Source organism: Vigna unguiculata, chromosome 11 (assembly GCF_037176805.1).
Source record: "Vigna unguiculata cultivar grain cowpea cultivar isolate G323 ecotype 2 chromosome 11, ASM3717680v1, whole genome shotgun sequence".
NCBI classification, from domain to species: Eukaryota; Viridiplantae; Streptophyta; class Magnoliopsida; order Fabales; family Fabaceae; genus Vigna; species Vigna unguiculata.
In genome coordinates this window covers 43,595,222-43,619,075 of record NC_140802.1, presented here as the reverse complement: position 1 = coordinate 43,619,075, position 23,854 = coordinate 43,595,222, and the positions used below count along the sequence as shown (strand labels likewise).

Sequence of the window (23,854 nt, the reverse complement as noted above, 5' to 3'; positions counted from 1 at the left end):
CTAATATTTTGGTGAAGTTTTAAGTGATAGAGGATTTTGAGTTGATATATTGAATGTTCAAAATAATATTATTTTTTTTTATTTCAAACAGTGAAATACTAAAAATAGAAAATTTGTTAAATATTTAAAAATTATGTTATCTCTTGGTATCGGTAGATAATTTCTTCTTGGTCTTACTCTTTTACTAACACTCTCATTAGCACAAGTCACGTGACTTTCTTTTCTTTTATCATTATCCTCAGGATTTGATTTTCCAAATAAACCCAAGAGAATCGTGGGGTCAACTTCTCACTTATGTTTATTAGTTTTCGTTTTCACCTACCATATTTTTCTTCGGTATACCATACTAACTGGACATAAGCATATATTCATTTTTATTTATATAATTTTCTTTTTAAGTTTTATATGCTTGAAATTAATTGGATGTTCCCAATATGATCTTCGCACTACACACGTTGAAAACAATGATAAGGCCATTTTTTTTTCATACTTAATAATGAAGTTAATCTACACGAAAAAACAAATGTCCGTCTGTAACTTTCTTTCTAAACTAAATAATTCAAAATTTACGTCTCATTTCATTGCTTAAATATTAATCTGACATCAAAGTTTGACATTCCAAATTCCTTCATCCAACATCCAAAATCTAAAATGTAAGAGAGGTGTAGGGAAGAGGATGGCAAGAGCAATGTTAATATTTTTTTTTTAAAATGGTACTTTTAATTTTTAATATTTTTTAAATTATAATATTATATTTTTGTAATATTATCTAATATATTACATTATTATTTTGTCAATATCGATTCTATCGTATCATTAAAACTTTAATCTATCTTATTTTCAGAACATTGGTTTATTCAACTGGCAACGTTATTCCAATATCTTCGAAGAAAAAAAAAACTGGAATATTGGGATGCAGATGAAGGCAACTTTAGGTACATGGGAGTGGATAAAAAAGATGGAAAAAGAATAAAAGAACGAAAAGATGACAAAAGGAATTGAAAGTTACAAATTTGGTCACAAGCTCCAATCTTCTCCATGTAAAAACCACATAAGCTGGTCTTTGTTGCTGTGCGGTAGCCAATGAGAAACCAAACACGCTGCAATTACATGAGAGATCAGCAATGCGCAATTGATTACTTGACCTATCAACAGATAAATGCTTACACAGATACGTGTAATTCATCCTGGACGTGGGTTTAGCAATAGTATGATGCTCCAGCTAGAAACAAAACATTTTTTTCAGCCTTTCAAGAGCCGAGGATCCAAAACATGCTCCTCAATGAGTATGGCAATGCAAGTTGCAGGAGCTAAAAGCTACACTACACTGGTAATCGTTTTTCATCTCCCACGAGACCAGCTGTGAGCCCGGGACTTCACTGTGGGATGGTAGATGAAAGCCCACAAGTAAGGTCAAAAATAGTAACTCTGCCCCGACAAAACCTGAAATCAAAAGGAAGGCAGAAGATAGATCAGTAATTGTGATCAGCAAAATACTTCAACAAATGGCCAGATTAATGGGACCTGCAAAAACTTTGTTCTGGTGGCTTCCTGCGTCACCAGGAAAAAATAGCTGGCCTAAGGACCTATTCCTCACCATGGTCAACGCAACGAAGCTTGAGCCAAATTCTTGCGTAATATTGGGAATGGGACTTAAGATGCTCCAGTCTGAGGAACTTCTTGAACCTCAGATCCATGGTGTCCAACCTTCGTACATGTTGCATAGATTATCTACACTAGTGGCTTGCTTTAGTAGATAATCTACTTGCTCTGCAATATCAATTTCTCTGAAATCCAAAGAAGGCCCAACATTAATAGAACAATTCAGTAGAAGATTTTGTGATTGCGAAAATACCCTACCGACCTGCTTTCAGAGATATCTCGACCATCAATTTTCATCTCAACCCGCCTCAATACTGACAAGGCATAAGCATTTTTACCTAGCATAAAATGCAAAAAGCCACAAATGAAAAAGGGCATGTCAATTCCTTTTACATTCAATCACATAGGAAATTATGATGTCTGAACGACATAGTTATAATGAGGTACTAGTAGGCGTAAAAGATTATTTGGTGGTTTTTTTAGTACTGTTTCCCTTTTTTAAAAAAAAAAATACAGTTCATGAATATCATTGGATATCAAAATGCAATCTCCATAACTTGGTCTAGATATTGAAATAACCACAATTGTAAACTGAGATACCCAAACCTTGGTCCATAGTCAAATTAAAACTTTTTAGATTATTTTAACTGTGATCAAGGCAAGATCTGGACCCTAAGTCAGTCTCTTCTAAAACGAGCAAGGAAATGAAAGGAAAAACAGATCATAAAACAACACTTTCTTCTTACTTTTTTACATTTAAAAGAAGAAAAAACTCATCAAATTAAAGAAAAAGAAACTGTCTAATTTGCCCCACAGAATAATTGTGTAATCATTATACTGAAGGCAACCAGGGTCCACTTATATCCATTAGGACAGTGCGTTTTCTTTTTTATTAGAAATGGGTAACATTAATTTTTTAAGATTCATATTCTTTCATGTTTTTATTTATGGAACACCACTAGAGAGGGTTAAAAATCTTAATGAAAAACTGGTTATTTATTTTACTGATATGGGATTAATAAATTAAATAAGCAGTGCTACAAAAAAATAATACATAAAGATTTTGTGCATACCCCTTCCAACACGAGTATTGGCATTTACATTCGGAGCATCACGGTGTTCTGTAGCATTTTTAACTTCTTTTGCAGAAAGGGGCTCATTTGCTGAATCAAATTTGTCTATGTTCTCATTTGCTGGATTTTGGGAGTTAGCAGGCATGGCAGCAGTTTTATCACCTAGTAAAACTATTGCTTCAGAATGTTCAGTGGCCTCATTGGTTGACTTCACAGAACCAGAACCATTAAGATCAGTTTCTACAGGAGAAGATTGTGACAGCCCAAAGGGTGAGATTTCTTCCAATTCAGTTTGAGAGAATAGAGCAGTATGCATAAGACCTGTAGGGTTTCTACGACTAGACCCCTGTGAAAGCTGGTCTTTATTTCCTGCAGAATCATTCAAGCTATCAGGAAGACTAACTTCGGCTGCTGTCATGTCAGATTCAGAGCTAGTACAGCAGATGCTATCTGGGGGTGATATCCATCCCTTGTCTTCCAAACTAAGTCGAGAAAAGCCAACGAAATCATCAGTTTCACCATCTTCAGACCTAGAGAGACCCTCCCCTTCTTTACCATCAAATTCAACAGCCTCACCACCCCCACCATCTGATCTTGACAAAGTAGTATCCACTGATTTTACTTCCTGACTTTCTCCTATTCCTTCAAGCGCCTGAAAACAGAGAATATGGATCTTTCAAACTATAAAAAGAAAAATCCTTGGCCAGTCAAGATTTGACCGAAGCAGTGGCTGTTTATATACAGACGTATAAACACACACACATATATAGTAGATCAAGGACAAAGTTCCGCCCTATGATATATATATATATATATATATATATATATAGAGAGAGAGAGAGAGAGAGAGAATAGCTTGAAACTGTCAGATTACTTTGTGCAGGTTGCCAGCATGGACATTAGCAGTTCTTGCTAGCCTTGTCAACAATGAATAAAGTCCCTTTACAGCTAACATCAGAGAGGGTACCAAGGGCTTAAAGGTCTGACAAGCCTCCCTGATTCTTAAACAATATGATTGATATATAGCCTGTCCATGGATGTGTGATATTTCCTTCTTGGTCTCACTTTCCCTATCTATTGCATCAGCCATAGCAGCTACATCCTTAGACAGCACCGATTCAAGTGGAAAAAGGATGGCATTTGCCTAAAAAAACAAAACCAACAAAGTACAAAACTGACGTTAGGGAAGCTTAATATCAGGAAATATAAAATTGACAGCTAAGGCAAAGCCTAAAGGTCAATATATTTTACAAACTGAGAGACAAGAGGTAAAAACCTTTGAAAGGCCTTCCATAAGAGAAAGGTGGACACCAGCTGCCTCTTTCCCCAGATTGTAAACATCATGTATATCTTCAGTTATTGCTAAAACCTACAAAGCGAAGAAATATTTAGTTTCAAAAAAACAAAATACGAAGAGGACATAATGGTAATTAATGGTACCGATAGTAAATTATTTGTAATAATTGTGACTGTAATCATATATTTATAATAAGAAGCAGTAGATCTGGTGACGAGGAAGAGGAACAGAACCCTTATTCAAATGCATACTAATCCTTTTTATTGAATTGGGATATTTTGGGAGGGGGAGGGGTCAGTAATTTACCATTACCTTAAAAAGTAGGTCTAACAATTTCAGGATTGCTCAGAATGATCCATGGAGCCAGAATATTTTGAAAGAATTTCATCAAATTACATTTACGTTAATTTTATTTCATCTGTGAACAACTTGGGTCATGCTAAGATTTAAAGACCAGGTGCAAAGCATAATTTCATTAACCTAAAATCCTTTTGCCTACTTATAAACTAGCAGTTCTAAAATTATCTCTGTATAGAAACATGTGTACAATGCACGGATTGACATCAATACAAATATCAAATTCTTTAAATAAACTATCTGAAAGAATTAGTTAAACATTATACTTCACATTAACATACAACAACGATGAAATTTGGATACTACCTCTTCAAGCATTGAACCACTTTCTGAAGTTAGAGCAGTTTGGATCCTTGAAATCCGAGCAAAAGCAGACAGTGCAACACTAGCCTCATATGCACAATCCCTCATAGAAAGAACCGTGTTTTGTAAATCACCTATGAAAAAGGCAAAGAACGCAATTCAACATGTTAGATATTGTTTGATATTATTAAGATATTGTTAGATATTGATAACCACAATATCAAACAATATCTTCTATTTAATCTTTTTATTTTCAGTTACTCTTTTTACTTGTACCTCTCTCTATTATAAATAGATTACCCTATGTGTGGTTTATACAAAAGGGAGATTAATCTCAATCCATATTTTCTTTATTCTCAACATGGTATCCAGAGCTTAAGGTATCTTTTCTTTTTGTCGTTGCCTCTGCCTCTGTCGCCGCCGGACCACCGCCGGACCTTTGCCGGACTTTTGCCGGACCTTTGCCGGACTTTTGCCGGATCTTCGCCGGACCTCTGTTGCTGGAGTGCCAATTCTGACCGGCAACCTTGAAGCCGTGCCTCCTCCATGACGTCTTCCACTGCCTCTTCCCATTCTGAAAACTCTTCTTGATCATCTTGCCCCGAAAGCATCTACTCTCACTCCTGCTGAGAACGACTGTTGGGAAACCATTGATGCTCCATTATGTGTGGTTCTTAAGGGTACTCTTGATCCTTCATTAAAGCAACTTTTTCGTTCCTACGAAACGTGTGCTCAAATCTGGGAGCATGCCAAGTTATTATACACCAATGATACTCAACGTCTCTATGGTGTCTGTTCTAAATTTGCAACGCTTATTTCCTCTAAACATCAAGACTCTATGACTGATTATATGGGCAAAATTCATGCTCTATTTCATGAATTCAATGAATTATTGCCTCCTTCCCCCGACCCTGCCACGGAGATCGAACAACGCTCAAAGTTCTTCATGCTCGGAGCATTACACGAACTTGCTGATAAATATTCACATATTCGTGATCAAATTTTGGGTTCCCCGGTTGTCCCCACCTTAACTTCAACATGCTTTACTCTTTTGCGTGTACCAGAACAACCTAACACTGATACACCTGCTTCTGTTGATGATTCTTCTGCATTGGTATCTCATCGTGATGACCGGACTCGCCCTCGCAAACCGGGAAAAGGGCGTCCTAAGTGTGACCACTGTGGCAAGCTCGGTCACAAGATTGACAAGTGTTATGCATTACATGAGTGTGAACATTGTGGCAAGTCAGGTCACAAGATTGACCGGTGTTATGCATTGCATGGACGTCCTCCTCGCTCTGCTGCAGCTGTTCAGACCAACCTTTCCCCACCTTCCTCTACTGGGGATCCTCCTTCTGTTTCACCTGATACACCTGCTATGTTCAACAAATTTCTCAAATGGTATAAGGATCATGAGTCTTCTAGTTCCACTGCATCTATCGCTCACACAGGTACATCTTTTGTTGGTCTGACTCGATCTTCTTCTCTTGGTCCTTGGGTGTTTGATTCAGGAGCCACTGATCATATTACTGGTAACAAATCTTTGTTCTCTTCTTTATCCTCTCCTAATCATTTACCTTCTGTTACACTGGCTGATGGTTCTAGAGTCTCCTCTCATGGTGTTGGCACTGTTAAACTTTTTCCTTCTTTAACCATTGATAATGTTCTTTATGTCCCTGGGTCTCCTTTTAACCTGTTGTCCATTAGTCGTCTAACTTGTTCTCTTGATTGTGTTGTTTCTTTTACCCACAATTCTGTGTGTTTACAGGACCGGAGTTCGAAACAGGTGATTGGCACAGGATGTGAGTCTCATGGTCTTTATCATCTCCGTCCTTCTACACAAGTTGGTGCAGTTATGGAGTCTCCCTCTCTTCTTCATGCTCAGTTAGGTCATCCAAGCCTTGCTAAGTTACAGCAGCTTGTCCCTGCCTTGTCCAAATTATCTCATTTGGTGTGTGAGTCATGCCAATTAGGCAAACATAGTCGTACTTCCTTTCCTCGTAGTGTCACACGTGGTGCTTCATCCCCTTTTGCATTGGTTCACTCTGACATTTGGGGTCCTAGCCGTGTTAAGTCTACTTTAGGTTTTCAATATTTTGTTACTTTCATTGATGATTATTCTAGATGTACTTGGTTATTTTTAATGAAACATCGTTCGGAATTATTTCATATCTTTCAATCTTTTTTTCATGAAATTAAAACTCAGTTCGGTGTTTCTATTCGAGTTTTGCGCAGTGATAATGGCCGTGAATATCTTTCTCATTCTTTTAAACAATTTATGGCTTCTCACGGTATTCTGCATCAAACTTCTTGTGCTTATACCCCTCAACAAAATGGTGTAGCTGAACGTAAAAATAGACATCTTATTGAAACCACTCGCACTCTTTTAATTCATGGAGCGGTTCCTGAACATTTTTGGGGTGATGCTATTCTTACTGCATGTTATCTTATTAATCGCATGCCTTCTTCGGTTTTAAAGAATAACATCCCTCATTCCATTTTATTTCCTCATGACCCTCTTCATCCCTTACCTCTAAGAGTTTTCGGGTCTACATGTTTTGTTCATAATTTCAGTCCTGGTCTTGACAAGCTTTCTCCTAGATCACATAAGTGTGTTTTCTTAGGGTTTACAAGATCACAAAAAGGATACAAATGTTTTTCTCCTTTTCTTAATCGTTATTTTGTGTCTGCAAATGTCACCTTTGATGAGTTCTCCCTTTATTTTAAGAGTCAAACTTCACCTCTACCTCCATCTAGTTCTGACACCTCTTCTCATACCTTTAATGTTCCTCTTGTTTGTGACCCTCTTACTATGTCTTCGTCACCATCGGTTCCTGCTCCACAGTCCGCTTCTCCACCACCTCTTCAGGTTTATAGTCGCCGAAACCGATCACAACTACCACCATGTGACTCCACTCAAGTGCCAACTGCTCTGTCTCCTCCAGCTCTGACACCTGAGTCTGACCTTCCCATTGCCCTCCGAAAAGGTATGCGTTCTACCCGTAATCCCTCTCCCCATTATATTGCTTTGAGTTATCATCGCTTGTCATTACCTTTTTATACATGTCTTTCCTCTCTTTCTTCTGTGACCATTCCAAAAATTGTTCGTGAAGCTTTAGCCCATCCTGGTTGGCGTCAGGCCATGACAGATGAACTAAATGCTCTTCATAACAGTGGAACTTGGGATCTGGTCCCGTTACCGTCTGGAAAATCTGTTGTTGGTTGCAGGTGGGTGTTTGCTATCAAAGTTGGACCTGATGGTACTATTGATCGCCTCAAAGCTCGTCTTGTGGCCAAAGGTTATACTCAAATTTTTGGTTTGGATTATGGCGATACTTTTTCCCCCGTGGCAAAGATGGCTTCTGTTCGTTTATTTATCGCCATGGCTGCTCTTCAACAATGGTCTCTTTATCAACTGGATGTTAAAAATGCTTTCCTCAATGGTGATTTGCAAGAAGAAATCTATATGGAGCAACCTCCAGGGTTTGTTGCTCAGGGGGAGTCTTCTGGGATGGTATGTCGTCTTCGCAAATCACTATATGGCCTAAAACAATCTCCTAGGGCCTGGTTTGGAAAGTTTAGCAATGTTGTTCAACAATTTGGTATGACTCGGTGTGAAACAGATCATTCTGTTTTTTATCAACACTCGAGTGCTGGATGTGTTTACTTGATAGTATATGTTGATGACATCGTTCTTACAGGGAGTACAACCATGGCATCTCTCAGTTGAAACAACATATCTGTCACCATTTTCAGACAAAAGATCTTGACAAACTCAAATATTTCTTGGGTATTGAGGTGGCACAGTCCAATGATGGTATTGTTATATCTCAAAGAAAGTATGTCATGGATATTCTGGAGGAAACTGGGTTGGTGAGTTCAAAGTCTGTTGATACACCCATGGATCCCAATACTAAACTTCTACCAAATCAGGGGGAGCCTATATCTGATCCTGAGCAGTATAGAAGATTAGTTGGAAAATTAAATTATCTTACCGTTACTCGTCCTGACATTTCTTTTGCAGTCAGTGTGGTAAGCCAATTTCTTAATTCCCCATGTGAAGATCATTGGAATGCAGTCATTCGTATCTTGAAGTATATTAAAAGATCTCATGGAAAAGGATTGTTATATGGTTCTAATAACCATTCAAGAGTTGTTTGCTATTCAGATGCTGATTGGGCAGGATCTCCTTCTGATAGAAGATCTACATCTGGGTATTGTGTCTCCATTGGTGGTAACTTGATCTCATGGAAAAGTAAGAAACAGAGTGTTGTAGCAAGATCCAGTGCAGAAGCAGAATATAGAGCTATGGCCTCAGCTGCCTGTGAACTTGTTTGGCTCAAGCAATTGCTTCAAGAGTTACAATTTGGAGATGTTACTCAAATGACACTTGTGTGTGACAATCAAGCTGCTCTTCATATTAGCTCTAATCCTGTCTTTCATGAGAGGACCAAACACATTGAGATTGATTGTCATTTCATTCGAGAAAAGGTTTTGTCTGGAGACATCAAGACTGAATTTGTTAACTCAAGTGATCAGTTAGCAGATATTTTTACTAAGTCTTTACGGGGGCCTAGAATTGATTATATTTGTAACAAGCTTGGCACATACGATTTGTATGCTCCAGCTTGAGGGGGAGTTAGATATTGTTTGATATTATTAAGATATTGTTAGATATTGATAACCACAATATCAAACAATATCTTCTATTTAATCTTTTTATTTTCAGTTACTCTTTTTACTTGTACCTCTCTCTATTATAAATAGATTACCCTATGTGTGGTTTATACAAAAGGGAGATTAATCTCAATCCCTATTTTCTTTATCCTCAACACAACACATGCAACCACGACGTTCATATATCAACAGAGAAAGAAAACATGCATATGCATGTGTGAAATTTAATGTGTACATGAACAGAAACAGAGATGGCAAGCTCTACCTGAAGCTGACTTAGCTTTTACAGAGGCAATGCAGAGTTCATTGGTAGCAGTATATAATCCATTGGAAGCAGCTTCAACAGTGCATTGTGCAAGCTTCCACTCTTGTTCAGTACCTATCACAAGAAAAGGAGAGTACGTGTTCCCTTTATGCAGACGTTCAACTAATGGGGAAGTTCAACGACATAAGAAAATAGCAAACTCACGTGAATAAGAATGGAAAGTAACATCTAATCTTGTTAGTGCTTTCAAGTACACCTGCTGCCATGTCTTGGCATCAACGCTACTCCTAAAGGGATAAGGTTGGTCTGGTATAAGCAAATACCCATCTCTTGATGCTTCAAATTCTAACACTGACACACACAACTTCACAATGTCTGATGCCTTTTCTCTCGATTCCCATAAAATCTGCCTCCGATTCTTAATATGTTCATGGAACTCAGGAGGAATTCCTGAATTTGTTGTTGAAGTATTTCCAGAATTACTGGAATTTCCACAAGCCCAAGCCATTGCTCTCTCAAGCTGTCCTTCAGCCATAAGAGAATTTCGTTCACAAGACTGAAGACAATCCATTGATGTTGTGATTTTTGACACAGCAGATTGGACATTGTCCAGTAATTCAGATCGGTTGAGATTTAAAATGATTGTATACAAGCTGTCATCAGTATCTAGATACTTCTCAAATCTGATTCTTCTGTTATATGATGGGTTCAAACTAACATCATGCATCCATTCCATCTGAACTACCTCAAGGGCAGTTTTCCGAAGAGCTTCTTTCAACTCATTCACTTGTTTTTTCATGACAGAAGCAGCTGATTTTGCTGCTCTAGCAGTTTCATGTGCATTACAATATTCTTCGAGCATAAGTAAAACTTTTTTCACTGCCCCATCCTTTTTCCCCTGATCTAAAGCAAGTTCCTTTGATGACTCTGTAAGTTGCTTCAAGTACTCATTTTCTTTATCTAAACAAGCCAGTAAACTAGGAGCAACTCTTTCTTTTAAATAGTGACCAATGTGTTTCTGAAGTTGGATTTCAAGCTTTTTCTTCATAAAATTGAGTGATTGGTCAAAGCCTAGATTTTGCTCAACTGATGAAGCTACATCATGAATGCATGCATCAAGAAAAGAATCTATGACTCCTATTTTCCAAATAAAGAAGGAATGATTATTTAATAGACGTCCAACTTTCCAGACATATTCAGATAAAGAATTCCCAGAGTTTATCAAATCTGTCAAAGTATGAAATTTACTCGTGGGCATGGCAACTGAACCATCAGTCGTAGACAGCAAAATATCAATGGATTCCAATTCCAAGAAAGGCTTAACAAGTGAAGCCAGTAGTGCTTTGCTTCTCAAAATGTGTAGCTCCCTTTCTTCTTCCACACCAACAAGAGATTGAAATTGACAATTCACAGAAACCAAGGCATTTTTAATGTCTGTTTCTCTCTTGGTAAGAGAAGAAGTCCTTACATCCCTTTGATTCCAAGTTTGATGAAGTTGGTCCAGTTTTGCTCTACAAGCTTCCTCTTGGGATGCAAGTTCCTCTGCCTCTTCCCAAGAAAGATGATCTCTGCCCTTAACTGCAGCTTCTTCAAGGGCCAGCTGCTGCTCAGTAATAAGACCAACCTTAACAAAATAATTCTGTTCAAGTTCATTAAGTGATACTCTCTCCATTTCAACTTCCACAAGCTGCTCCAGTGCAGTTTCTATAGATCCCCGAACTTGTGAGATCAATCCAAATGCATCCATAACTTCTGAATTTAATGAAACAGCAGCTCGTATTACATCTGGCAGAACAACTTCTGTCATTTGACTAACCAGTCCCTTACAGGAAATTAAAATATTTTTGAAAATCGAAACCCAATTACTTTCAGAAGAAATCTTCAAACGAACTTGGTTAATATCAATAGAAGGGATGTCCTTTCCAATAAATTGGCATAGATCATGAACAAATTCTGTCACAAGATTACATTTTTCTACTTGTTCTTCAAACTCAGAAAAAATAGTTCCAGAATCATTCTGCAACATATTGTATTGATTTCTCCCTCCGGATGTATCATTATAAATATTTAATATTTTATGCTTAACCTCGTTATAAAGTGAACTCACGGCAATATTCAAAATTGAAAATGCTTTCTCCCTCTCCTCTTCTAGCTCACCTAAAGGTCTAGCATTGTTCATCCCACTGTCATATTTAGATTGAACAGAAGATATTCCAACTTCCTTCCTTAAAAGACCAATGGACTGCATGAATTTCATAAAAGTATATAAAAGACGATCCTTAGTTTTTGATTCTGATTCAGAGCCAATAGAACTCTCTATTTCAGCACACTCTTTTTGTAATTTTTCTATTTCAACTGCATATTTCTCCACTCTGAAACAGAGATCATCATGACTGCATTTGATAGAATCACTGTTATCTACATGAAACTTTGCAATAAGTTCAGAAGCCTGTCTTCTGGCAAGAGAGAGCATATCTGATGACAGGGCATTGATAGATAGTTGTAGAACTTGTGCCCAGTTATGCACTGCACTGGTTGAAAGGTAATTTAACGGTAGAATTCTTTGCAGGGCCAAGGAGTATGCTTGCAAAGAAGCTGTGGCAGAAGTTAGTCCATCACCCAACTCAGCTATGAATTGAGAAACTTCCCTATCTATATCCTGACATTGTGCCTGTGTTGGCTCAGGAACAACAGTTAGTGGAACACCTGCTACAATGACAGCAGATGTAAGAGATATGACCGCTCCCATGTTATTCAGCTTAAAAGAAGTATTTATTTCTGGGATTAAGTTACACCGTAAAGCATCAAGAATCCTTCCATGCTGCTCAGCCCAAGTCATTGCCTCCTGAGCTTTCTCAGCAACCATAGCCTTTGCTTGAGCAAATTCCCGAGCCTGAATTTCAAAAGAAGCTCGAATTTTCTCTGAATTACTGGTTGCTTCAGCAACAATTGACTTTGCAGATGTCTCATGCAATATAAGGCTTGACCTCTCCTGGTCAGCTCGACAGTACAGACTAGAGGCAAGCTCATATTTGTTTAGAACGTCACCAAACCTCTGGAACATACTTCTCAAAGTTAATTCAAATTAAAAAAATTATGAATTGAGAGAAAAAATAAACAAAGCCACAATTTAAATGTAGCCAAAAAATTTCATGGAATTGATTTCATCAATACCTCAAGTGCTGATTCAACAGCTGGCAGGCTAGTCAATAATTGATCATGGTGTTCCTATTCACAGATTTAAGGGGGAAAAAGAATCATTTATTAGTGAAGTTGAATAGATCTCAAGTAAATATATATATAAACACGTAGGTATACTGTTAGACAAATTTCACACGCTGGATTTTGTAATTGAAGGTTACAAATTAAAGAATTTAAATAAAAATCAAGAGTGCAAGTCGATTTCAAATACATCACAAAAATTCTAAAATGTATCATGTAATATCCATAAATTACACAATTGCTTGAAGCACAAAAGTATTTATGTGCTTGCACACTTGTTTTAACGCATCTGAACCAAATATCAACCACAACAAGGTTAGAACACTGCTTATCTAATTATGTCAGACACAAATATTTGCTTGTGTACATACCTGTAAGGGAACCCGAATTTCCTGTACTCGAGACGCAAATAGACTCAAGCTGACAGCCAACTCCATACCTTTTCTCTCTTCACCGCCAATTGCAGCTTCATCATGAAAATCACCCCGTGTCCATTCCACAAGTGGATCCCAAACAAACACTTCCAATAACATCAAAAGCACATCTTTGTTCTTCCTTAAAACACCAATAACTGTCTCGCAGTTTGATCTGAAACTACCCTCTATTCCAGTTAGCCCTAAAGCTGCTTCAATTATTTGGGTCAAACGGAAAGGAACAATCTCTGGAACTTTTAGTCTTTGTCCCTTGTCAAAACACACATTATAATCAATGTGTACGATATCCCCACTACAAAAATCTATAAGAATGTTGTCTAAATGCCTGTCTCCCAGTCCCAAAACATGACCAACCATACTCATTGCAGCAACACTTCCTGTATACCTACAATTGATGAGGACAATTATAATAATAGTAAAGCTAACTGCAGTATCAAATCTATCATAAAGTTTTGCCTCAGAAAAAAGTTCATCATTTGCCAAGCACAAGCTTGGAAGGAGGTACATTCAAATAGAATAGTCAACAGACAGAATTCCGTATTTGACAACTAATGATAACAAGGTCATGCCAAACTTCTTAACTCTATTAGAAAATAAATGAGCAAAAGCCTAGGATATGTTAGTATATAATAAAAGAACTAAAGCCTTCAAAACATTGATTGAACTACACTTATTGTTTTAAGGCTTTGTTTGGTAGAGAGAGTAGAGAAATAGGTTGAACAGAAATAAGTTGGTAGAGTGGAAATAAAGGAGAAATGAAGTAGAAATTAAAGGTGTTTGATTGAAGAGAAATAATACAGATGAGATGAGGAGAAAAATAGAGAGATGAGTATGAGCACATAAGAAATACTATGGTGGGTCGCACCATTTTTTAAAGTTGATTTCCTCTCCCATCAAACATACAACATTAATTTCATTCCCTACTATATTCTCAACCAAACAAGGTGTAAATGGAGAACCAAGTTCATGATTAATGTCACATATATCCCTGTAGATATGATAGTAAAAAAACAAATTCCCAAAAGCCAAATCCATATTCAGGGAACACCTTTAACCATTGAGTTTAACTATAAATGGCATAACCACAAAATGCGCCAGAGGTTCAGAAGTTCCTTTAATGTACCTCTTCAATTTTGAGCTGAAAGCTTTATATCCTTCACTAGCACACCACAGCTCCTGGTAAAGAAGATGCCTAGGCACCTCCTTCATGAGATCAAGAAGAACTTTACATTTGACTTCATGAGGCCAGTCCCTTCGGGAAATCACCCTCTTTATGCCTTTCTCTTTAAGTGCAGGTATGATCTTCCCGTAAAACATATCACTGGGACGTGGAACAGGTGGAGGAGCTGAGGATTTTGTATTTGCAGAGCCCAATGCCAAAAATTGTGCTAGCTGGACACGGGTTTGCCAAGATTTAAATACACTGTAAATACTTACGACATTGCCCGCCCACTGGATTAGGCCAGCCCGACCACTGATTGGAGTCACAGAATAATAGCGGATGGTAAGCGAATTGCTACATGCAGAAGATGAAGAATGCAGAAAACCATTTATAGCCTGCAATAATTGCATGATTCTAGCATCAAGGCGCAAATCTTCTCGTCCTTTGAGAAGATATGTGTACTTCTGACCATCTGAACCAAGTATACCTAGTTTCTTAGGCTTTGTCTTTGTTGATAAGATGGTAACTTGCTCATGAAATGAAGCAATTGTGACAACCCCTTGGTGATCAGTTGCTTTGTCAGAGTCAGGTACTTGCATTTGTTTCTCAAGACCTGGCATTGGAACATCTGAAGATGATAACAAAGCCAAATGTGGAGCCACTTCTCCCAAGGAAACTGAAGACTTCCTCTGATATGAGGCCAAGGATGCAGCAATACTATCAAAAGGTCGCCACACATCACCTATAGCTGCAGAAGATACTGGAGGGATTTTAAAGGATAGTATGGCTGATTTTAGTTGGTCTTTATACTCTTCCTGGAACCAAGCTTCATGAGGAGTCTCAGGTTTTCGAGACGTTGAAGCTAATCGACGCTCCAAAGCCACAACTATTGGAGCCATCATTGCAGAATATCGAGCAGAATTTATCTTACTCTTCTCATTCTGACTAAGTGTTACATTTTCTGCAATTCTTGCTGCCTCTTCTTTCAGTAAGTTTATCCGTCTCATCACATCTGCAAAAAAATATGGTTAGCCCTATTTCTCTTCACCTAATTATGCAATAAATACTCATGTACCTTCCTCAAACACCAAAAAAGAAGTCATCAATTATCCAATGCAATTCAATGAAATGGATCTCATGATCAACAAAATATTGGAAAAATTCAGTAAGCAACCTGTATGAAGATCCTGAAGAGTACTCAGCCATAACTCCTCCCAGAGAACAGTAACATTTCCGAGTTCATTTATCATAAGCTGAACATCCTGAACCAGTCGGGGGTAAAGTTCTCTCTGCATGGAACAAGTAAATTTTAATTATCCTATTTGCTAGTCCAAACAAGCAAGTTAACAAAAGGTCAGTATTAAAGCAGTAACAACGATAGAAGTGTTGGTCAAATCCATGAGCACATCACATCATGTCTAAATAAATATGCCAGGTCAAACTAATGAGTAGCCAACAAGATGCTTATTATGCCTGAAACTAGATTAGTTTTTATTTTTCCACCCAAATATATTACAGACACTAGAAATGAAACTACTAAATCCCTGAAAAAGATTAATTGACCAGTGACCACACTTCACTGTCTTTAAATGCAGACGTGACCATTGTCAGGTTGTGAGAATTTTGATGCCAAATTTTGAAGTAAAAAGAATACATAAGCTACAAATGCAAACAGAAATTTTCATATTACCAGACAGCCCAGCACATGATGAAGCTCTTCGGAAGGTTTCTCTTCATAAGCATTAACATCAACTAGTGTTGGGTACACTATAGAATATGGAGATTGTTTCGCCAGCATTGTTAGTAAACCCTCCAACTGCTTTCGAATCACTTGTTCAGGATGCGAACTTATACGTGCAAACAGTTGAGGTGTAACCTCCTATAAAGACAATTCCAGTAGCATTTCAGTTAACTATACTCCTCATAAAACAGAAAGAAGTTAAAGTAAAAACTTGAGAACGAGCATGCAACCTGCCATGGCAACAAAGGAACAACCAGAAGAGCAGATTCAAGGGTATCTTTCAATTCCACACCATAATTGAGAAGTATATGCAATATATACAATGTAGCCTTCAGGGTGTAGCTGCCAGCTTTTTGCTTCAAAGTCTCATATTCAGAACCAGGCACTTGACTATGGCAAATACGTGAAGATGAATAAGAAAGATATTGTATGTAACCATGAGCAGCATGTCCAAACAAGGACACTCTCCTCCTCCTCAAAGACCACCAAATATCAACAAAATTATCCAATGCAGAACTAATGTCAGATTCTCCAAGCTCAAAATTTGTGCTTAACAAACAAATCCTCAATTGAGAAGATACCATGTCTGAAAGACATTCACCACCAGAGTTTTCTGCACCTGATGCCCCTGCAGCGGTTTCTATAACATTCACTATATTCCAAACCAATTTCTGCAGAGGACTCTCACTAATTGAGAGCTCTGCAGAATCAAGCCAAGAGCCTCGTTCTTCTTGTTCATCTGTGAAACCTTTCATATCTATATTGTCCTGAAAAAGACACAAAACCAATGACTTAATTCTTTGCACCTCATCCTTAGTCAACTTGAATCTGTCAGGTAGAATTTCTGGAACAAGTATGGAAGAAAACGAGCATGAATGAAGGATAGTTTCACTCTGAACATGGAGTGAGTCTCTTGCTTGCTTAAAGCACCAAGAAGCATAAGAAATCCACGACTTGCCCATGGTGGGGCAAATACGAGAAGACAATTTTGTTGTTGTACCAACAATTTCCTCAATAATAGAACCCAAATTTGATTTACAACTTAAGTTTTCTTTGCTGCCATCTTTGCCATGTGGAGATGATTCAGCCAAATCAAAATCTGCTGCCATCTGGAGAACAACACCCTCTGGACTCCAGTCTGAATAATCTCGTCTCAACCAATCTGAGAGTTTCAAGCATGCTTTGGCCTTCAGAATCCTCTCTTCAACATCAGATATTATAGATGGTTTTGAAGAAAACATGCAAGGATGCAAAAATGACCAGAGGTTTGTGAAAGCGTCTTCAAACTTGTTTTCAGCATACTGTAGTAAAATGCTCTCATACTGCAAGTTTAAGACCAGAAGATTTCGATGCCTCTCCTCCGGGCAAGCAAATACATGATCTTTTATGTAGTTGTTCAGGCGATTTGCCAACAAAAGATTATTTTGCTTGCGCGCTAAATTATGTAAATTAATGCAGAATTTTAGAGTAACTGGAGAACTTGGGGAAATGGTTTTATAAACCCTTAGAACTTTCAGCCATAGATTACAATCTTGACGAATTTTACTAATGGAAGATGGCAGTGATTCAAGAGAATTTAGTATTGATGGTAGTTGTTTGGTCTTCTCATGATTTGTTTTAAGCTTGCAATTCTCTTCTACAAGGAAAATGCAGTGCAATTGAATTGCGAGAGGTGTTGCTTCAGCTAAGCCATCAAGTGGCAGAACAGAAAGTGGTTCCTCCAACATTGACCTAGCTTTCTGCAAATCATACAGTACCTTATCACTTTTTTCCTCCTTCAGGAAGAGCAAAGATTGCAAGAGCATCTGCTCACTCCGTTGCAAGGCTATTTTTGGATCAAGGGTAAGCTCACTATTGCTTTTAGGTGTCAAATCAAGGCTTGACCATGCAGCCTGATAATCACCCTCATCAAAACGTGCTAATGCATGGATTGCATTAACTTCATTTCCAGCCATTGTTAGAGCACCAGAATAACTTCGACCAGTATGTTTAGCACGAAGCTGTTGTAATTCTAACAGCCAGGTTTCAAGAGATCTCCAATCAGATACAGCCGTATAACTCTCAATTATGCGTGCTATGACAAACTGTATACCATCAGAACCAAGGGAGCTGAGTGACTCTTCTGTCTGTAGCAAGTGCGTAAAGTGAGCTGCAGCGTTTTCATACTCACCTCTTGCCTGATATATAAGCCCACTTATCCAAGAAAGTGGTCCAACAGTTCCACCCTCACTGAAGGACTGATTTTCGTCCCCAAGTAAGGAGAAGGTAATGGAAACCCATTTTTGAAGGCCAATCAAAGACTCTGGATCAGAACTCTTGCAAAGAGCTAGTGAAACATCTCTTAAAACTTTCAAGACATCTCCTCTATACCTTCCTCTGATATTGTGGAGGTTATCAGTTACCTGGGTCCTAGATTTGTCCTTCAAAGTTGACACAGAAAGATTCTTGAGCTCCTGCAAACGCAGTGTACAATACTGAATAACAGCATCGTTACAATGTACAGCCAATCCAGCATTCATCATTGGCTCACAAATACGAGAAAACCAATCCTCACATACTTTTTTGTTTGCTCGAAAAAATAAAGTACTCTGACGAGTCGCAGGTGGTAAAATGACAGACCCCTCATATGCATTATATACATTTTTCTTAAGAGCCTCAACAAAATCCAACAATAATCTCATTGGTAGCAAGTGAGCACCAGAAGACCCTATCATACTTAAGTTCCCATCGCTTTGCTCATTATCAAGTTGCAAAAGGTGTGCAATGTCCAAAAGCATACGTTCTAGAGCAGCAAATGTTTGGGTAGGGCCACCAAGGTTAGTCCGCAGTCTTGTAGCTATACAGTACCGAGCTGCTTCTTGTACTGCCCACCAGGCACCAGCCAAATTATTGACAGAACAGATTTTTTCAAGTATGTCTTCATCCACTCGTACATCCAACCATGGAGAATTAGCACCAAAAACTCCTGTTTCTTCAGGCAGACTTAAAACAGCATCCTTTGAACTCTGGCAACTATGAATAAGGCGCTGGATCCAAGAAGAAAGAGGTACCTTCCATCTTTGTGAAATGTAACTTAAGATCGACACAAGATGTTGGGAGTGCAGTTGCAGTGGCAACTGCTTCAGGGCAAATAATTGTTTCCAGTGCATCTTAGAACTGTTTCCTAACACAGGGTCAACAGGCCTAAATCTTCCATAATCATACAGACCACATGTGTATATAGTAGTAGGCAAAATATGGGCAAGAAGTCTTACATATGCATCCCGTATTTCTAAAGTTGGATCCCCAAGTTTCTCCAGTATGACTTCGGCTAAGGGATAAAAACACACAGGATGCAAAAGTTTTGCCTGCATAAACATCTCCAAAGTTATGGCAACATGTGACCTCACTTCCTGTTCCCTCTCAAATGTACCACCTAAAAGTGAAAAAACTAAGTTCATGATTACACCAGCATATTCACATGCTTCGTAGGAAAAACCACTAATGCTTGAGACCTTATTAACAGCCATTACACTCTCGCAGAACTTTTGTCCCCAATCAAGAACAACTAATTTAATTGCCAGAGGAGAAGAAACATGAAAGGCTTTTACAACGAACTTGCTGTACTTCTCCAAATGCTCAGTAATCACAGCCAAACGCTCATTACTGAATTGATCATCTCTGTCCTCCTTTTCAGTTGGAAACTCAACAAAAGTCTTCTCACAATTCTGTTCTCTCACAGAACACTTAATTAAGAAGTCAACTGAATTTATCCGCTCCAATGTCTTAACAACAGTGATCTGCAACTCCATGAAATCCTGGATTGGTAATTCAAAAGGATTCATCTGTTTTGTTATAAACGACTCTAACTTTTCTAACCTCCTGAGATACAACGAAGCAATATCCTTTTGTCCAATCAAACTGCTGTCCCCAGCCATGCAAACACACGCTAATAGTACTTTCAAATCAAACTTGATTAAGGCCAATAACTCAGCTTTTGAAAATGTTTTAGTATCTACAATACAATTAAATTCATAGGAATGACCATCGTTGTTTCCTATTAAACTCTTCAAGAGCTCCAGTTCCTCAATCAACGAGGTGACTGCTTCATCAACGACTTCTGTATTCGCATGCTGAAGCAAAAAAACGTAAGTAGCTGCAGAACTCCCAGTCACCAAATGATTTGGATGCAACCGCAGTTGAGAGACCGATGCATCAAACTTCAATAACTTCTTCACGGACAACGGAAGGAGCCCAAGCTTTTGCAACGACAACAACTGAAGATTAGTCTTCAAAACCCCATGAACTTGGAAAGAGCTAATCTTCTTCAACCCTGGCCGCTGCACTGTCACTCCAAACTCCAAGCTCTGAAACAAAATATCAACAGCAAGAGGATAAAAACTTGAAAACCGCTCCTGCAAAATCTCAGCCAAAAGAGTCAAACACTTCCACGAATCCTCAATCCAGTCAGACCACCCAAATTTCTGCCCAATCATAGACAAACACCGCAGCAATCTTGGCAGCAGGGCGCTAAGCGGCTCGCATATCTGTTCAAGCAGGTTCATCTCCAGTAATCCCGAGGCAGTGGACTGCAGAATAGTTGAAAAACAAGAAAGCAGAGCAAGAAGCCGCCGAAACTGCTGCGGCGTGCCTGGAGTTCCATCATGAAGCAAAACCTCCATGTCCCCCAAGAACTTAGTGAGCAATCTCAAGGACATGGGAAGACTACCAACCCAATGCTTCTGAAACTGCAAGAAGCTATCCAAAATAACACGCCTATCCGATTGAGCTAAATCCGGCATCAAAGCCCAACCGAGAAGCAAGTCAACAATGTCAGGGAAATGAGGCTGAAAGCACCTCATAAACTTCAACGATATCAAAGTAATAACACCAATAAGTCTGTGTAACAGAGCCAGAGAGGTTCTCTCATCCTCAAGCAACACCTGACAGGCCTTCAGAATAGGCAAAGCATACCTGTCCGTTCCACCAACGTTGAGGAACTCGCGGAGGCCTTCCAGCGCCAGTTCTTTGGTGCCATCGACTGCGACGGCGGTGCTCAGAGACGGCAACGCCCAGCCGATGAAGCGGTCGACGAGCATGAGGAGGTTTTGTCTTCCGTTGGAAGCGACAGGGATTGAAGCGGCCACGGCGCAGAGCGCACCGTAGGCTGTGACCGCGGCCTGCCGCACCTCGTAGCATCTGCAGGAGAATCGAAGTTAGTTGAAAACGGATGAGTAGTGTGAGTGAAGTGAGTTTTGAAATTAGGTCAAAAACGGAGTGAGGTGAAATGAGTTAGTTACTTGTCGGAGAGGAGTTGGGAGAAGGCCTGGGCGAGGAAAGTGGCGGAGTGAGAGAGGAGGAGGGAGTTGTGAGGGTGGAGGATGGCGCGGTGGAGGGAGTGGATCGCAGCGAGGCGAGGGGAGGGGTCGTCGTCGGAATCGTCCTTGGGGAGGGCCGCGGAGACGAGTGCAGCGAGGTGTTGGTGTTGCTGGTGTTGGTGAATTCCTTGCATCACTGCGTTTCATTGCTTTCTGCTTCCCATGTCCACCAAGTAACCATACTAATACCTTTCTGTCTTCCATCTCCTCTTCCCAAATTTGTTTTTCTTTAAATTAATAAGCCATGGGAAATATTTGGAAAAAATAAATTAAACAAGTTTAATATTTTATACAACATTTAGAATTTTAAATTAGTCTATCACTGAGTTGCAAATTTTGCGATTAATTCTTCGAAATTGGTTTATTACAGTTTGATATAAGAACATGTTTATGATAATAATATTTTTAAAATCATTTATTCTTATAAATAAAAAGAAATGAGATGGCACTTACTGAAATGAAATATGTACTCATAGAAAGCACATTCATTCAACATCCTGGTGACCAACATTTTAAACACGAGGGCAATAAAATCTAATTCTATTTTAACTATTTACTTTCAAAAAAATATAAATTGTAATTTATTGTCATAAAATATTAAAATATTCTTCATAAAACTATTGTTTATTTATTATTTCAAAATTAAAAATACGAAATTCATCTTAAGTTTCCAAGTGAGTTCGTTGGTAAAAGAGTTCTTGCACTTTTAGATTTTATCCTCATGTTTGGATTGAGAAAGAGGTTGGAGAGAAAAAATAAAGAAAATTGACATTTTATATTAGTTTTCTTATGGTATGGATTTATATTTATAGAGAAAAAATAAATTTCAATTTCAATTTTCAATGTTTACTTAATTTAATAAGAAAATTTATGACTTCTTTCTCTCTCTATATATATATACTTTTTTATTTTTTTTAATTATCATTTTAAAAACTAATTATCAATTTTTATATTTTAGTAACTAATTTTTAAAATTTAAATAATTAATTAATATAAATGTTTTTTTTTATTATTACACAATATTACTTATAATATTTTGGCTTAATTATGCAAATTTGTGATAAATTTAGAATTCAATTATGTCCTTACTAAATTTTTATGGTTGTTAACTACCAAATAAATTAAAATTTTTTAAATTGAATTCTCAAATTTAATTTTGGCTTAAATACCTTTTTAGTCCTCATTTTTGTTGCGGATGGTCCTCATGTTGACAAAATGTTTAAAATGGTCTTCATTTTCGCAATTCATGTTTTATTTGGTCTTCTTCTGTAACGCCGTTTAAATCATTAACGGAGCATAGGACAGGTGGCAAGTTTGTATTAGAATGTGTTACATGTACTGTACATATGGCTAATTAACCTTAATTTTTTTAATTTAGGAGAAATTTTGCAATTAGGAAAATTTATTCATCTTCGTCTTTCTGGAAGACTTTTAGGATGAGGACCATTTTAAACATTCGGTAAGAATGAGGACCATTTTAAACATTCTGTCAAAATGAGAACAACCCGCAACAAACACTACGAAAATGAAGACTAAAAAGATAATTAAGCCTTTAATTTTTCTTCTGATGTGGTTGTTACGAGTTGATAGGGTTATTATTTTTTCATGGTAAGTTATCACGGTATGTAATTTGATTATTTTGTTATTTTATAAATTATAATTTTATAATTTTATAATTGTATTATTAGATCGTCATATTGTTATATATGTTATATTGTTATTGTTATCGTCATAATGTTATATCACCACATCGTTATATTGTCATAATGTCATATCATTATATAGTCATATTATTTATGTTGCCTTATCATTATATCATGTTGTTATGTTGTCATATTGTTATACCATCATATTGTGGTATCATTATATTGTCATATCGCTATATTATCATATCGTTACATCGTCGTATTGTTATATCGTCATATCATTATACCGTCATATCATTATATTATCACATTGTTATATCGTAATATTGTTATATTGTATATCGTTATATCATCATGTGGTTATATTATCGTATTGTTATATATATATATATATATATATATATATATATATATATATATATATATATATATATCATCATGTGGTTATATTATCATATCGTCATAGTCATATTTTTATATGGTCAAATTGTTATATTGTCATATTGTTATATCGTAATATTATTATATCGTCATATCAACGTATCATCTTATTGTCATATTTATAAAATTATTAAAGTATACAATTTTAAAATTATAAAATTATAAAATTATAAATTATAAATTATAAATTTTTAATTATAATATTTAAAATAATAAAATTATATGTGATAATTCAGCTGATACGACGAAATAATAACTATGACTACTTTAGCAAAAT

At 37.4% G+C, this 23,854-nt stretch overlaps 2 protein-coding genes across 4 annotated transcripts; one reads left to right on the top strand and one right to left on the bottom strand.

The window, feature by feature from the left end:
* Window positions 1-811: 811 nt before the first annotated feature.
* LOC114169335 (uncharacterized) lies at window positions 812-21,683 on the bottom strand. 3 transcript variants are annotated; one of them, XM_028054451.2, is made up of 17 exons: window positions 21,413-21,683; window positions 16,364-21,311; window positions 16,083-16,271; window positions 15,567-15,681; window positions 14,354-15,404; window positions 13,168-13,615; window positions 12,749-12,802; window positions 9,779-12,629; window positions 9,575-9,688; window positions 4,636-4,766; window positions 3,952-4,044; window positions 3,550-3,819; window positions 2,676-3,327; window positions 1,865-1,940; window positions 1,598-1,787; window positions 1,168-1,443; window positions 812-1,100 (listed from the first exon to the last, which is right to left on the bottom strand). In XM_028054451.2, exons 1-15 carry the CDS (start codon window positions 21,622-21,624, stop codon window positions 1,688-1,690), a joined length of 11,304 nt encoding a protein of 3,767 aa, XP_027910252.1. In that variant the 5' UTR covers window positions 21,625-21,683; the 3' UTR covers window positions 812-1,100; window positions 1,168-1,443; window positions 1,598-1,687. The 3 variants fall into 3 exon arrangements, with proteins under 3 accessions (XP_027910252.1, XP_027910250.1, XP_027910249.1); XM_028054449.2 differs by having other exon boundaries at window positions 812-1,443; window positions 1,525-1,787; XM_028054448.2 differs by having other exon boundaries at window positions 812-1,443.
* LOC146881926 (uncharacterized) lies at window positions 5,471-8,362 on the top strand. The gene is made up of 3 exons (XM_085668864.1): window positions 5,471-6,262; window positions 6,401-6,583; window positions 7,361-8,362. The coding sequence occupies exons 1-3, from the start codon at window positions 5,471-5,473 to the stop codon at window positions 8,360-8,362; spliced, it is 1,977 nt and encodes a 658-aa protein (XP_085524990.1).
* Window positions 21,684-23,854: the final 2,171 nt, after the last annotated feature.